This window comes from Nelumbo lutea, chromosome 1, assembly GCF_056320005.1.
Source record: "Nelumbo lutea isolate HS-2025 chromosome 1, American lotus-T2T, whole genome shotgun sequence".
Lineage (NCBI taxonomy): Eukaryota > Viridiplantae > Streptophyta > Magnoliopsida > Proteales > Nelumbonaceae > Nelumbo > Nelumbo lutea.
In genome coordinates this window covers 150556585-150573467 of record NC_142684.1, presented here as the reverse complement: position 1 = coordinate 150573467, position 16883 = coordinate 150556585, and the positions used below count along the sequence as shown (strand labels likewise).

General features: G+C 40.9%; 1 protein-coding gene across 8 annotated transcripts in view; it reads right to left on the bottom strand.

The window, feature by feature from the left end:
* LOC148878354 (uncharacterized) overlaps positions 1-16883 on the bottom strand; it is a 67430-nt gene that overhangs the window by 25847 nt on the left and 24700 nt on the right. For all 8 annotated transcript variants that reach the window (XM_088953384.1, XM_088953389.1, XM_088953426.1 and 5 more), the window contains one exon: positions 7152-7260. In XM_088953384.1, the coding sequence (XP_088809510.1) occupies positions 7152-7260 (109 nt within the window). The remainder of the gene's footprint in view (positions 1-7151; positions 7261-16883) is intronic.

Sequence of the window (16883 nt, the reverse complement as noted above, 5' to 3'; positions counted from 1 at the left end):
GAAATTCCTAGGGACAAGCCTTTTCTACAAGAAGCATGGGCATATGAAAGTTGGGGTTTACACTGGTGCTGATTGAGCAAGTTCTGCAAATGACAAAATCCACAAGTGGCTATTGTACCTTTGCAGGGGGAAATCCTGTTTCTTGGAGAAGTAAGAAACAAAGTGTGGTGGCTAAATCTCGTGCGGAATCAGAGTACAGAGCCATGTCTAATAGAGTTGCTGAAATATTATGAATTAAAAACCTATTAGGTGAGATGGGGTTTCCCCTTGGCGGTCCCATGTCACTCTATTGTGATAATAAGGCTGCTATCATAATGCAGCCAGCCCTGTTCTCCAAGATAAACCCAAGCACATTTTAGTAGATAAACACTTTATCAGATAGAAACTAGAAAAGGGAGAAGTGTGGACTACATATATCAACTCCGAAGAGTAACTTGAAGATGTTCTTACCGAGGGATTGAACTCCTTGCAGCATTATGATCTTTGTGTCAAGTTGGGGATGATTTTTTTTATTTTTTGAAGGATAAAAAGGAAATTTCATTAAACTAAAAAAGGGCATTACATCTCAAAATGATGGTCACAAGTTGACAAACCAAATACATATCAAATATAAAACTGAAAAGGAATCAATGTTACAAGGATGCAAGTCAAGAGTGCTCCAGAAATTCTCTAACAAATCAGTCTTATTCACTTGATCAAACTCTGGAAGACTAAGAGCCCAAGCTGTAATCAAATTGTCAACTCCTGCTACCAAGTATTCAATACTTTGACTCTATGGTCACTTGTGGTGATTGAGAGAGAGAGAGAAAGAGAGGTACGAATGAGAGGAGAAAATCAATACTGGCTGCCGCCAGTTTTCTATTTATATTAATCTTTATAAAAGAGATGAAATTACAAGCATGCCCCTGGTGGCATATCCTAGGATAAGAACAATAATAAAAGAAAGAAAAAAGGGCTAGTAGCTGAAACTGTCCTACCACCAGCAGTTATAAAGAACAATTAAGCCTTACAACACTCCCCCTCAAGTTGGGCTGAAGATGTCTATCATGCCCAACTTGTCACATAACTCATTGTGTCGCGAACACGGAAGTCCTTTTGTAAGGACATCAGCAAGTTGTTCCTTGGAGTTGACATAAGGGATGCAAATTTCCCTTTTTTCCAGTTTCTCCCTTATGAAGTGCTTATCCACCTCAATATGCTTGGTCATCTCATATAGGACTGGGTTGCTGGCGATGTTTATTGCAGCCTTATTGTCACAGTAAAGAGTCATAGGACTATGAACAACAACTCCAAGTTCACCTAGAAGGTTCTTTAGCCAAAGGACTTCAGCCGCCCCATGTGTCATAGCTCTATACTCAGCTTCTGCACTTGATCTTGCTACCATACTTTGCTTCTTGCTCTTCCAGGTCACCAAATTCCCTCCCACATATGTGCAATACCCACTAGTAGACTTTCTATCATCCACAGCTCCTACCCAATCAGCATGTGTAAAGACTTCCACCTTAAAGTGATTGTGTTTACTGAACAATAGGCATGTTCCTAGATGTTTCTTCAATTATTTAAGGACCCTCTCTACTGCCTCCATGTGTAGCTTCTTAGGAGAGTGCAAAAACTGGCTCAGAAACCCAACTGAATAGGCAATATCTGGATGGGTCATGGATAGATAGATCAGCTTTCCCACAAACTTTTGGAACTGCTTTACATCTTTCAACGGTTCACCAATACAGTCACCTAGCTTGTGGTCCACATCCATAGGAGTGTCTGCCGGCCTTGCACCTAATTTACTTGTATCTCGTAATAGATCAATGGTGTATTTCCTTTGAGAGACAAAGATACCCCTTTTTGAACGAGCAACTTCGATCCCAAGGAAATACTTTAGGAGTCCTAGATCTTTCACTTCAAACTTGGATACAAGAAATTGTTTCAAATTTTGTATCTCTGAGCTCCAACTCCTTATAATGATGATATAGTCTACATACACTATCAATACGGCAACCTGCTCCTGACATCTCTTCACAAAGAGTGTATGGTCAGACTGGCACTGTTGGAACCCCATCTCTTGAACTGCCATGTGAAACTTACTGAATCGGGCTCTGGGAGACTGCTTTAAGCCGTAGAGAGACTTCCGTAGCTTGCACACCTTGTTTTCACTTCCCTTGGCACAGAATCCAAGAGGTTGAACCATGTATACCTCTTCTTCTAAGTCACCATTCAGGAAGGCGTTCATTATGTCCAGTTGATGCAAATCCCAGTCAAAGTTAGCAGCTAAGGACAGGAGAACCCTAATCGAGTTCATCTTAGCCACTGGAGCAAAAGTCTCATCATAATCAACTCCATATACCTGTGTGTACCCTTTAGCTACTAGTCTTGCTTTGTACCTTTCAACTGTTCCATCTGCCTTGTGCTTAACTATGAACACCCATTTGCACCCTACGGGCTCTTTCCCCTCTGGAGGATCCACCAATTCCCAAGTCTGATTTTTGTGGAGGGCATCAATCTCCTCCTTCATGGCATCTATCCATTCAGGGTATTTTAAGGCTTCGCAACATTCTTGGGAACAAGGATGCAGTCAACTGCCGATAGGAAGGCTCGGTACGAGGGAGAAATGTGGTCATAGGAAACAAAGTGAGCAATGGGGTGTTTGGTAGTGCAGGACCTGACTCCCTTTCGTTGGGCAATAGGGATGTCTAGGTCATCCACAATGGGAGTAGGGTTAGGGGTTGGACTTACCTTCTGGGATTTTGATGATGTCAATTGCTCAGTGTTTGGTTGCTCCACATTTCTATCACATTGCTGATCTCTTCGACGAGTACGTTGGAAGACATGGAAGGGAGTGAGGTCCGGAATAGAAGGAAGAGGTACCTAAACCTACCTCTCCTCTTCCACACTACAGCTCTCCCCCTGAGGAGAATGAGGGAAGAATGGCTCTGACTCAAAGGACACATCCATAGACAAAAAATTTATGACTAACCGGGTCAAAACATTGATACCCTTTTTGAGAGGATGGGTATTCTAGAAAGACACAAGGAATGGACCAAGGGTCTAACTTACCTCTGGAGGGAGACAAAACATGGACAAAGGCCCGACAATCAAAGACTCTCATGGGGATGGAAAATAAAGGAGACTAAGGGTACAGTAACTGATGAGGGGCCATATAATTCAATACTCTGGAGGGCATGCGGTTGATGACATACGCAGCTGCAAGTATAGCATCCACCCAGAACCTTTTTGGGACATTCATGTATAACATCATCCCACGGGCTACCTCAAGGAGGTGTCTATTTTTCCTTTCTGCAACACCATTTTGTTGTGGTGTTCTGGCGCATGAGCTTCTATGAATAGACCCATGGGAGGCGAAGAACTCATTGAGCTCCCCATGGAAGTATTCCTTCGCATTATCGAATTAGAAGATCTGTATTTCAACATGGAACTGCGTGAACACCATCCTCTAGAAGTCTTTCACTATCTTTGGAACCTCGTCTCTGGTGCGCATAGGGATTACCCATGTGTAGTGAGAGTAATCATCAATCAATGTAATAAAGTACTTATATCCGCCCTCAGAGATCACATTTGTAGGCCCCCATACATCATAATACACAACATGAAAATGAACATTTGATCTTTTATTGCTTGAATGAAAGGTTGTTCTACATTGTTTACTCAACTGACGCGTTTGACACATGAACTCTGACACTGAACACGACTTAAATAAAAGTGGAAACAAAACTTTTATTATTTTGAAAGAAACATGACCTAAACAATTGTGCCACAACAAAATTTGACTCTTATTTGATTGACTATGCAACTCTGAGGATGACACGGAGAGACCAGCTTTGTTGCCGAGAATGTAGAGCCGTCCACTAGGCTTCCTCTACCAATCGTCCTCCCAGAAGTTAGATCCTGAAATACACATGAGTCAGCAAAAAATGTCACACTACAATTCAAGGAATTTGTAATGCTACTAATTGAAAGCAAGTTTATGGGAAGTTGAGGGACATGCAATACACAATTCAGGTTAAGGCCATGGGGAAGGGATATTGATCCTTGACCTGCAATGGAAGAAAAAGAACCATCTGCAAGTCTCACTCTATCCCTTCCTGACAAAAGGCTATAAGACTGGAATAAGTTAGGCTTACCGGTCATGTGATTTGAGACCCCTGAGTCAATGATCCAAGGGGAATCTGTGGGAGTGACATGGAATGCAGAAGCCACATTACCCAAAGTAGATGCAAAGGAAGGAGAGGGAGTACCAGTGACTGAGCTGTCCATTTGCCGCAATGTCCTACCATAAGATTCCAGATGCTCTCTAAATGAATTCATTATATCCTCCTTGGGGTCAGGCTTATTAGGGGGGTCCCGGGTACTACCGGTAACTTGAGTGTCTTGAGTTGCCACATGTGTTATGCTTGTTCTTTTCAACTGACCTTTACCTGTTCTTGATTCTTTGCTGCCCACTTGGGTTTCCCGTGGATGTCCCAACAAGTGTCACGTGTATGTCGTGACCGTCTACAGTGGGTACAAAATAGTTTATCTTTATCATCTTCCTTCTTAGGATCACATTTCTTTCCTATTGAGCTGTTATTCATCGCAGCCAAGGCAACTTGTTGCTCCCCCTCAATTGTAACCATCATACTTCGCCTGCTTTCTTCAAATTGGACAAGGGAGTATACTTCGTGTATCGTAGGCAATTCTTTGCTTCTTAGGATCTGCACCCTCAATGGTTCATATACAGGGTTCAGCCCTAACAAGAAAGCAAACACTCGTTACTAAGAGACCAGCTTCCTGTAGGCCTTAGCATCATCATCATGCTTCCACTCTATGGCCTGATAATGGTCCAACTCCTTCCATATGGAGGTAAGGGCTGAATAATATGAGGACAAGCTACGGTTTCCCTGTTTACATATTGAGGACTCAGCTTGCAGTTGGTAAACCTTGGTGTGATGCCTTTGCTCAGAATAGGTAATTCTGACCTGTTCCCAGATCTCACTAGCGATGTTTGCCCATATAAAATTCTTTTTCACATCAAGTTCTAGGGCTGTGAAGAGCCAAGACATCACCATACTGTTTTCTTGGTCCCACCTCTCATGTTCGGCCGTCTCACCCTTGGGTTCTTTCACCCTTCCAGATGTAACCAGCCTTACCCCTTGTCGTTACATAGAGTTTTACACTCTTAGCCCACTCCAGGTAGTTCAGACCATTCAAGGGGGTAATTGGCATGGGAAAAACCATGTTTTCACCTCCCATACTTGCTGTGTTGCGGGTTGGTGTATTCCCCGGTGAGGTTAATTCATGACTTGCCATTGAAGACTACAAAAAAACAGTCCAAATGCCACCCAACAGCATAGCCGCCACAACTAGAATATGGTAACTCAGGGTTTGCTCCTAGATGGTGAGCAACAGATTATTGAAAGGTGCTGAGAACACAGGGTCTACTGCTGAGAATAAGGGTTCAGTCAATAAAACATCTAAACAGAATAGTAACCAGTCCGGTCATCGGTTCAACACCACCAATACAGACATTACTGTCAGTCTGGATGTGGTTCCCCCACTCTAACCATTCAATTTCCAAACTAGTAATCATATAATCAAGGCATGAGCCCTACACACCATTGGATAAAGAGTACTGAGACAAACTGAAACAAAAACACCTGTTCAGCACTGGATAACTGAGGAGTTTGCACCATCAACACCCTTCTTCGATTAGGGTTTCATTGCACCAGCACCACCCTATGGCCAGAAACTGCTAGGGTTTCTCAAAAAACCGCCGCTAGGGACCACTAGGGTTTTTGCAGATACAACCGCCAGAGAGGACAGAAAAACAAGCCGCCACTAGGGTTTCTATAGGTACAGCCGCCAGAGAGAACTGAGACAGGCCGCCGCTAGGGCTTCTGTAAAAGGTAGCCATGTCCAATCACTTTTAGAAAGGCTGAAGCTAGGATCGTAGGTCTCCTCCAACCCAGAAAGCCTGCTCTGATACCACGTGGTCGCTTGTGGTGATTGAGAGAGAGAGAGAGAGAGAGAAAGAGAGGTACGGATGAGAGGAGAAAATCAGTACTGGTTGCCGCCAGTTTTCTATTTATATTAATCTTTATAAAAGAGATGAAATTACAAGCACACCCCTGGCGGCATATCCTAGGAGCTGAAAAAAGGGCTAGTAGCTGAAACTGTCCTACCGCCAGCAATTATAAAGAACAATTAAGCCTTACAACAGACTCATCCTCAAAAACCCTTATGTTTTTCTCTTTCCAAATGGACCAGCATACTGAGAATAGAATACAGCTCCACATGATTTTAACTTTCTTGCTTCCTCTGATTTTTGGCCATTTGGAGAATATCTTTGCTGGAACCAAAGGATGAAAGGCATTCACTCCCTTTGTAAAGTTGGCGCTGCTAGACAAGTTTTTTTTTGCCTCCTTAATCTTCTTCTTCTCTTCTTCCTCTCTTCTCCCTCCTCTTCTCTTCCCCTCTTCTTCTTATTCTCTGAAATCAGAGGACTTGGCTTGAGAGAGTTTGAGGAGCAAGAATTCAAGGAGGCTCTTTTCAGTATGGATGGATATAGAGCTCCTAGGCCCGATGGGTTTCTTATCCTCTTTTTTCAGACATGTTGAAATATTATAAAGCTAGACTTAATGGAGGTTTTCAGAGATTTCTACCAGTCGGCTGTTCTGAATAAAGGCAACAACGCTACCTTCATTTGTGTTATCCCCAGAAAAGGTGGTGTTCTGGAGGTAAAGGACTTCAAGCCAATAAGTTTGGTTGGGAGTATCTATAAATTTTTTACTAAGGTTTTGGCAAGGAGGCTAAGGGATGTGCTAGGGGATTTAATCTTATCCCAAACAATATTATTTTGTGAAAGGTCAGAAAATTGTGGACTGCATCCTAGTAGCAAATGAGTGTGTTGAAGATGAAAGGCAAAATGGAAAACCAAACAATAAGTTTGGTTGGTTTTATTTTATATTTTTTTATTTTTTTGCCTTACACGGAATTTATGTATAGTTTCTGGCTGTACATGATGCATATATGATACACACTTGTAATATGAGTTATTACATTTTTTTTAATACAATACAATGCTTAACCTTCTCTCAAAAAAAAAAATCATAGCTGATATCATACATGTGAAAACATAGATTTAACAAATAACAACTTACAGGAGTTGGAGCTCCATGTTTCTGCTTGCAATGACTAGAGCCTTGGGGCTGTGACTGGAAGGCCAGATGAGATATTTGTTGTAGAAACTCTTGGATATGATTATAGGTGCTGCATATACAGAAGAAATGTCAGAAAGAGTTTATATTGGCAGAAATATAAATGGAAGATATGAACCACAAAGGTGGGCAAGCAGTTGATCTCTAATTAATGTAGAAGAAAAACAATCATTGAGAATAGAGGACTGTTTAGAACAGATGCAGAAATCAAAAGAAAACAACAGAAATCCTTCTTCTAAGGAAGAGAAGATGAAGAAGAAGATGGCTGCAATAAGGGTTCAGAGGAAGAGAGTTCCGAACCTTAATCTCTCCTCTTACCCCCTAACACTATTTTATTAAGTTAAACTTTAATAATTCACAAAGAGACCCTTAGTTGGCCAAAAAACGAAAAAAACATAACATAGAAAGAATAGGCCCAGAATAAGGCCCATTACAGTAAAGAACATAAAAAATAAGAAAGGATAAACAGCCTATGGGCCATTCGGACCATCTTCTCTACACTCCACCTCAAGCTGAGCATATATGGCAATCATGCCAAGCTTGCCAGTATCATGCTGATGTTTTGCCTTGGAAATGCCCTTGGTAAATCTGCTAACTGTCCTTTAGAGGTGATAAAAGGAAGACATATTTCACCCGAAGCCACTCTTTTCTCGAATGAAGTGTCTATCAATTTCAATATGCTTAGTTCTGTCATATTGTATTGGGTTGTGAGCAATTTTGATGGCGGCTTGATTATCACAGTATAACATCATTGGCTTGTCATGCTCAATCCCCAGTTCCTCCTTCAATGATTTTAACCATAATAGTTCAAAACCCCATGTGCCATGGCTCTGTATTTTGCTTTTGTTGAAGATCGAGCAACAACAGATTGTTTCTTGCTTCTCCAAGAAACAATATTACCAGCCACCAAGTTGTAGTACCCAGAAGTAGATCTTCTGTCATCAATGTTTCCAGCCCAGCCAGCATCAGTATAGGCTTCAAGTTTCATATGGCCATGCTTGGAAAACAGAATTCCCTTTCCTAGGGAGCCCTTCAAATAACACAGGATTCGCTCTGCTGCTGCCATATGAGTGTCCCAGGGAGCATGCATGAATTGGCTGATGCAACTGACAGCATATGCAATGTCTGGCCGAGTCATGCATAGATACAAAAGTTTTCCAAGAAGTCTCTGGAAGACTCCTTTGTCTTCTAACAATGTTCCATCTGAAACAGAGAGTTTATGACTCATATCAATAGGAGTAGCAACTAGTTAGCACCCATCTTCCCTGTTTCAGAGAGCAAATCAAGAACATTCTTCTTTTGGGAGATAAGAATCCCATCATTGGATCTAGCAACTTCTATGCCAATGAAGTATCTCAATTTCCCCAGATCTTTGATCTCATTGTATGGAGGAAAGATTTGAGATCATTAATTCCTAAAACATCATTACCAATCACAACAATATCATCAACATACACAATCAGGTAAACTGCTAGGAGCCCTCTCCTCTTTACAAAGAGAGTATGATCAGACTGTGTCTGTACATGGCCAAAGTTAAGAAGGGCAGCCCTAAACCTCTCAAGCCATGCTCTAGGGGACTGTTTTAATCCATAAAGAGATCTCTTCAGCTTGTATACCTTTCCTTTCATATATTTGTTTCATACATTCCTAAAGGAAGAGACATATAAACCTCCCCATGTAATTCTCCATTCAGAATTGCATTTTTTACAAACAATTGAAAAAGTGGCCAGTCAGAGTGAATAACCAAAGTAGAAGAACTCTCACATAGGTCATCTTGGCAACAGGTGCAAAGGTCTCCAGATAATCAATCCCATATGCTTGTGTATAACCTTTTGCAACCAGCCTAGCCTTGTACCTCTCAATGGTGCCATAAGCATTATATTTGATAGTAAAGACCCACTTACAGCCAACTGGATCCTTCCCTTCAGGCAAATCAACCACTTCCCAAGTGTCATTCTTGTGCAGGGCATCAAATTCAGATCTCATAGCATCCCTCCATTCTGGAATATTAAGAGCTTCTGACACAGACCTGGTGATAGGGTTAGAGGCAACAGAAGAAAGGTAGGCAAAATATGAAGGAGAAAGCAAACTATACAAAAGGTGTTTGGAAATGCAATGTGCAGTACACTTCCTTTTTCCTTTCCTAATAGCAATGGGAATATCAAGGTCAGGGAAGGATGGCTCCAAAGGGGCTGAAACAGTACCTATTGTCTCATCTGTAACTAGAAGTGCATGAGGCTCATGTATTGTAGGGGAAACAACCTGCTCATTTCTGGATCTTTTCCTTTGATACATCATGGGATTAAAGAGAGGACGAGGAGGTAAAGGAAGAGGAACACTGGGACAGGGAGAGTGAAATGATTGATCATCCCTTGATTCATTTGAAGAAGAAAGAGACTTAGTAAAAGACTCAACTGGGATAGGAAGAGGAAGAGCAAAGACCTGTGACAAATCCCCCCCCTTTGGACAATGTCCTTTCATAAAGGAACCATAAAAGGAAGAAAAGTTCATCAAAGGTGACATCCATTGTGACATATCGAGTACCAGTCTTTGGATCAAAGCAACAGTAACCCTTCTGTGTGGGGGAATAACCAAGGAAGATACACTTGTGGGCTTTTAGTTCAAATTTATGTCTTTGGACACTAGGAATATGTACATAACAAATGCAGCCAAAGACACGAAGAGGGATAGAAAAAAGCTCCTTGTCCGGATGAAGGAGACTGAAAGAAGACTTAAACCCCAAAACCCTGGATGGCATACGGTTTATAAGGTAGGTAGCAGTGAGAACAGTATAACCCCAAAACTTTGTAGGAACATGTGAGGCAAACAAGATACTTTTTGCAACTTCAACAATATGTCTATTTTTTCTTTCAGCAACTCCATTCTGTTCTGGGGTCATAAAGCATGAGCTTTGATGAATAACCCCTAAGTTAGAGAGATAGCAGGACAAGTTCTTCTCAAAATATTCTTTTGCATTGTCAGATATGAAAATTTTAATCCCGATATCAAACTGGGTTAGGACAAATTCATGGAATTGCCTCACAAGTCTAGGAACTTCATCACGGGATTTCATTAGGAATATCCAAGTAAACCGAGAAAAGTCATCAATGAATAAGATAAAATATTTGTAGCCACCCATAGAGGGTAAGTGGTAAGGCCCCCACACATCAGAGTGCACAATATTAAAAGGAGAAGAAGATCTTTTATTACTCAAGGGATAACTGTTTCTACAATGCTTTGACAGCTCACAAGACTTACAATGAAGACTGGACTAACTAATTCCCTTAAACAGTTCAGGGAATAAATGATTCAATGCAGAAAAAGAAAGATGACCCAAACGAAAATGACATAACATAACTTGACTGATAAACTCTATAGATATAAACCCAATAGCAGTTTTTCCAGGTTGTTCAGGGCATTGTCCCGAAGTATTAAGCAGGTATATTTCATTCGCCTCATGGCCACTCCAAATCACCTTTCAAGACGCCAGATCCTAAAAAACACAGTAGGAAGGGAAGAAGATTACACAACAGTTTAATGACTTCGTTAGGCTACTTACAGATAACAAGTTTGTATTTAGTCTAGGTACATGAAGAGCATAATGTAGGAACAAGGAATCTGTAACCTTGATGGTTCCCTTGTCGGAAATAAAGGCAAGAGAACCATTGGCTATGGTGATTTTGTCACGCCCAAGAAGTAAATCATATGAAACAAACAAGGTAGAAATGTTGGTCATATGATCAGAAGCCCCTGAATCAATAATCCAATGGATCTTAAGATTACCTGAAATTGTCGCATGATTGGTAGAAGCCCGTATACCTGAATGAGCAAATGCATAAGAGGCTGAATTTTCTAAAGGGTTGGAAGAAGAAGTCACACCCTCTAGGTGACTGATCATCCTCCCAAACTTCTCATATTCTGCTTTCATGGCTGCTAATTGCGCACAAGCTGTCATCTCTTCAGTATGGTACTTGTCACTATCTGGACCAGCAGCCGCATTAGCACTCCCTACCCTTTTATTATCATGCTTCTTCTGAAACCGAAGAAGCAGAAGCTCAAGATGTAATTTCCAACACTTGTCTTTAGTGTGTTTTGGCCTTTTACAGTACTCACAGACAACATCTTTCTTCCCTGAGCCACTAGGAGTCCCTGCAACCCCTTTGGGTTTCATTCCCATATTAGCAAAGTGATCATTTAGACCAGCCCCTTGAACCTGGACAATCCTTCTGCTCTCTTCACTACTTACCAAGGCATATGCTTGTGACAGTGAGACACTATCCTTGGATAAAATATTCTATTTTGTAATACCATACTCTGGGTTTAATCCGGTTAAGAACTCAAACACCCTGTTTCTCTCAACCAGTTTTATGTAGGTCTCTGCATCATTAATGGTGTCCCAGGTTATAGCTTCTATCAAATCTATTTCTTGCCACAAAGACTTCAGTGTTGAGAAGTATACAGCTAAAGGTTTCTCCCCGTCTTAAATTCTTCACATCACTTCTCAACTTGTAAGTTCTAACCACATTTAATTTTTGGGAATAGGTTTAAGCAACACTATCCCAGATTCCTTTGCTGAATTCATCCACAAATAGTGCTGGCTAATATGTGGCTGCATTCACAAGCCACCCAATAACAGTATAATTTTCTTGCAACCACTTCTCATAAAATGGATCATCTTCGGAGGGAGCCTTCTTGCTCCCGGAGATAAAACCCCACTTTCCTCTACTACAGATATGAATCTTTATCGATTGTAACCATGCCAGATAATAAGTTCCATCCAGCTTGACTATGGTCACAGTCAGTAAAGAGTCAATAGAGGCTCCTGGAACCTACCCGGGTTCAGCAACATTCTTGTTTTCAATCTCTGAGGAGTTCAACTCTTTAACCACTTCAAAAAGATTCAACCAACTTCAAAAAAGAACACCGAATGAAGATGGAACAAGGACTGTGTTAAGCCTACCTCAATGCAGTAGAACCACAAATCTGAGTCACACCCAAAAGCTGTGAGAAACAGAAACAGAAGCTGCACCTTGTAGACTACACAGTACACCAACCAACTTGGTTTGGTCTTCAAGAAAGAAAATCAGAAAAACTCCTTTTCTAAACAGAAGTTCTAGGTACTGTCCAATTAGCATAACTACACAGTACACCAACCAACTTGGTTTGGTCTTCAAGAAAGAAAATCAGAAAAACTCCTTTTCTAAACAGAAGTTCTAGGTACTGTCCAATTAGCATCCAAAGGAAGCAAAAAAACTTCAAAGACTTTTCACAAACACAAGGTGGGCAATAGAGGAGACCACATTGTCGAAAGATTAATACAACCCAGAAATTAGTCCGTACAGGTGCCCTAAACAGTCCAAAAGAAAAGGCCAACCAGCAGTACTGATTCCAGAGATATTAGAGCCACTTGAAAGTCCAAACAATATGAAAACAACCCAAAACTTTCTGGGCTAAAGCAGTCTAAAAGAACAGCTGAATAGGAGTACTGGTTTCAAAGAAATTTTGGATACTTTAACAGTCCAGAAAAATATAAAGAAAACAACCCAAAAATTATTGGGCACCACTCTCAATCTCTAATTTAAGCTCTAAATCAGGAACCAACCTGTTTTCTCTGATTCTTCCTGGTCACCAAACATCTCTCCAAGAGATTTGAATCTTGGGCACCTTCTTCAATCTCTAATGACCTCCAAGAACCAGGTGACTCAAGCGGAAGCTTCCGGCCCTAGAACAACTCTCATGTAGTTGGCTGGACAACACCTACATGAGAGCCCAAACCAAGTTTAGGCCTGCTCTGATACCAAGAAGAAAAACAATCCTTGAGAATAGAGGACTGTTTAGCAGAAATCCTTCTTCTAAGGAAGAGAAGATGAAGAAGAAGATGGCGGCAATAAGGGTTCAGAGGAAGAGAGTTTCAAACCTTAATCTCTCCTCTTACCCCCTAACACTATTTTATTAAGTTAAACTTTAATAATTTACAAAGAGGCCCTTAGTTGGGCAAGAAATTAAAAGAACATAACATAGAAAGAATAGGCCCAGAATAAGGCCCATTACAGTAAAGAACATAAAAAATAAGAAAGGATAAACAGCCTATGGGCCATTCGGCCCATCTTCTCTACAAGTGTAAAATAATATCTAATCAAACACAGGATGGCCCTATTTTGTGCTAAAAAACATTTAAGATTCAAAGAAGTTCTACTACTGAAGATTATTACTATAAGAAAAATTGATAAAGATCTTGTTATAAAGAGAGCTATTGGATCTTCAACTCAACTCAACTAAGCTTTTATCAACTATATGAGGTCAGCTACATGAATCCCATTTCTCCATTCTACTTCTGTTCAGTGTCATATACAACTTTTTTTTATCAATGAAGAAAACTTTATTAATCAAAAGATCAAAGCAATACAAGCATCCCTAAGAGAGGTGTGAGTTGCATCCTCTCCTAAAAGACATAGGTTAATACAAAAGGCAAGTTATAACTAAGCCCAAAACAAATGCTCTCTATTAACCCCTTCGTTGGATAAACAATTAGCCAAAGCATTTGCTTCCCCTCCCACCCATTGCATTCTTATATTCATATCTTGTGTAAGCCACTTGAATCTCTTTATTTCATTCCTATAGCACCACATAACAGAATCTGAATCCATCAACCACCACACCATCACTTTCGAGTCCCCTTCTATTAGTAGGGACTCCACTCCGAGCTGATTTGCTATCAGTACTCCTTGAACAGGCACTAGTAATTCAGCCCTTAAAGAGTCTCCAACTCCCAGTGGACCCAAGAAAAAAGATGAGATATTCCCAAGCTCATTTGTGAGGACCACGCCTATGAAAGTTTAATTTTACAAAGCCACTTGGATTATCAATGCTACTTCTATCAAATTTAATTTTGCAAAGCCTTTAGGCGGGGTGTCCAAATCACTGGCAACCTGTTCCTTTTGGAAGAGAAACTTGCCACAGAAGACCAATTTCCCCAAAGATCATCAAAGGAAAAAGAACTGAAAAGTTCCAAAGTTTTTAACCAATGGATTGCCCTATACAGTAGCACACAATCATTGTCTCTTGTAGGCTTCTCTCCTTCTAGTGGAAGAACTTTGCATCCTTTCTTCCCAAATGGTCCATGACAAAGCTGCTCCAGTGCACCTCCACATACACCTTCCTTTTTTTAAGGTCAAGCAAAGGTAGACAAATCAAATAGCATGCTAAACTCTAATGGTGAAGCCCACCTGCACCCAAACAAGAAATCAATAGATGATAGCAACTCTCACTGTTAAGCTTACAACGAACACACCAATTAGGTGAGATGTGAAAGCTGAAATGGTGCAGTCGAAGAAGTAGAAGAGAGAAGAAGACCAAGAGGTGCTGATAATGTCAAACTGAATAACCCAGTCGACAGTACTATTATTTATATTAGACTAAAGTACAATGTTATGGGAAATGTCTAGAATGCCCCTGATTAATGATGGGACACCCAGACTACTTAAAACAACAAATAAACTTAGGCCCATTAACACTAGCCCAATACATAACAACTTAAACACAAATACAGACTAATAAGAACATTTATCAGCCAAACCATCAATACATAAAACCCCTCAAACTAACACTCCCCCTCAAGCTAAGCATGGATGTCAATCATGTTTAGCTTGCCAAGAAGGTCCATTAATTTTGCTGCAGCCAACCCTTTAGTCAGTACATCTGCAATTTGTATCTCAGATGAAGTATAAGGAATGCAGAGTTCTCCCGAGACTATTCTCTCCCTAACAAAATGTCGATAAATCTCAATATGTTTTGTTATGTCATGTTGCATAGGGTTATTTGCAATGTTAATGGCTGCCTTGTTGTCACAATACAGTCTGAGAGGACCCTCAACTTTAATGCCAAGCTCATTTAGAAGAGTCTTGAGCCATAAGAGTTCAGCAACCCCGTGAGCCATAGCTCGATACTCAGCTTCCGCACTTGATCTAGCAACAATGTTCTGCTTCTTATTGCGTCATGTAACCAGGTTCCCTCCCACAAATGTACAATAACCTGAAGTTGATTTTCTGTCCCCAATAGAACCGGCCCAATCTGCATCAGTATAAGATTCAATTTCAATTTTATTGTTTTTTCTGAATAGAATTCCCTTTCCTGGGCTAGTCTTCAAGTACCTGAGAATCCTTTCAACTGCTTTCATATGAGGGATCTTTGGAGAGTGCATGAACTGACTGACAACATGCACCGCATAAGCAATATCTGGTCGAGTGAGAGATAAATATATCAGCTTCCCTACCAATTTTTGGTATCTCTCTCTATCACAGTAGTCCTCCCCTACTGATTCCTAACCGGCCCAATCTGCATCAGTATAAGATTCAATTTCAATTTTATTGTTTTTTCTGAATAGAATTTCCTTTCCTGGGCTAGTCTTCAAGTACCTAAGAATCCTTTCAACTGCTTTCATATGAGGGATCTTTGGAGAGTGCATGAACTGACTGACAACATGCACCGCATAAGCAATATCTGGTCGAGTGAGAGATAAATATATCAGCTTCCCTACCAATTTTTGGTATCTCTCTCTATCACAGTAGTCCTCCCCTACTGATTCCTGTAGGCCATGATTTTGTTCTATTGGAGTATCTGCTGGTCTACACCCTATCATGCTTGTCTCCTCTAGAAGGTCAAGAACATACTTCCGCTGACATATGTAGATCCCCTCTCTTGACCTAGCAACTTCAATCCCGAAAAATATCTCAAATGGCCCAAGTCGTTGATCTCAAATTCAGAGGCTAAAAACTCCTTCAGTCTTTTGATCTCTTCCAAGTCATTCCCAGTAATCACCATATCATCCACATAAACAACGAGTGTTGTAAGTTTGCTATCCTGTCTCCTTATGAATAAGGTCTGGTCTGCACCACTCTGAGTGTACCCAACTTTCTTCATTGCCCCACAAAGCCTCTCAAACCATGCACGAGGAGACTGCTTTAAACCATATAATGCTTTCCTCAGTTTGCACACCTTTCTATCAAAGTCATAGCCTGGTGGAGGTTTCATAAATACCTCTTCATGAAGGTCACCATTTAGGAAGGCATTCTTCACATCCAACTGATGAAGTTCCCAAGAAAAATTTGCTGCTAATGGCAATAGAACCCGAATTGTGTTGAGCTTTTCTACTGAGGCAAATGTTTCTTTGTAGTCAATCCCTTCTTTTTGAGTAAACCCCTTTGCCACAAGCCTGGCCTTGTACCTTTCAATGGACCCGTCCTCCCTGTGCTTTATAGTAAACACCCACTTGCACCCAACAGTGCTCTTCCCCTCTGGCAAATCCACTAATTCCCAAGTTCTTGCTTTCATTAGGGCTTTCATTTCTTCATTCATAGCTTCTTTCCACCTTGGATCAGACACGGCCTCTGAGTCCCTAGAAGGAACATGAACAAAAGAAATAGCAGACACAAAGGAGTGATAGGCTGGAGATAAATGTGAATAAGAAACAAAATCAGCAATGGGATGCAGAGTGGTACAAGAACGGATAGGCTTACGGAGAACAATAGGAAGATCCAAATCAGAAGATGAGTGTTGGAATTACCTTGGATTGTAGAGACAGATTGGTCCGAGTCCAACCGGTTGCTGTCATGAGTTTGAGGGCCCTTTTTCCTTCTGTTGTAGGTGATTTGTATCTCTTTCTATTGCCTACTGGAG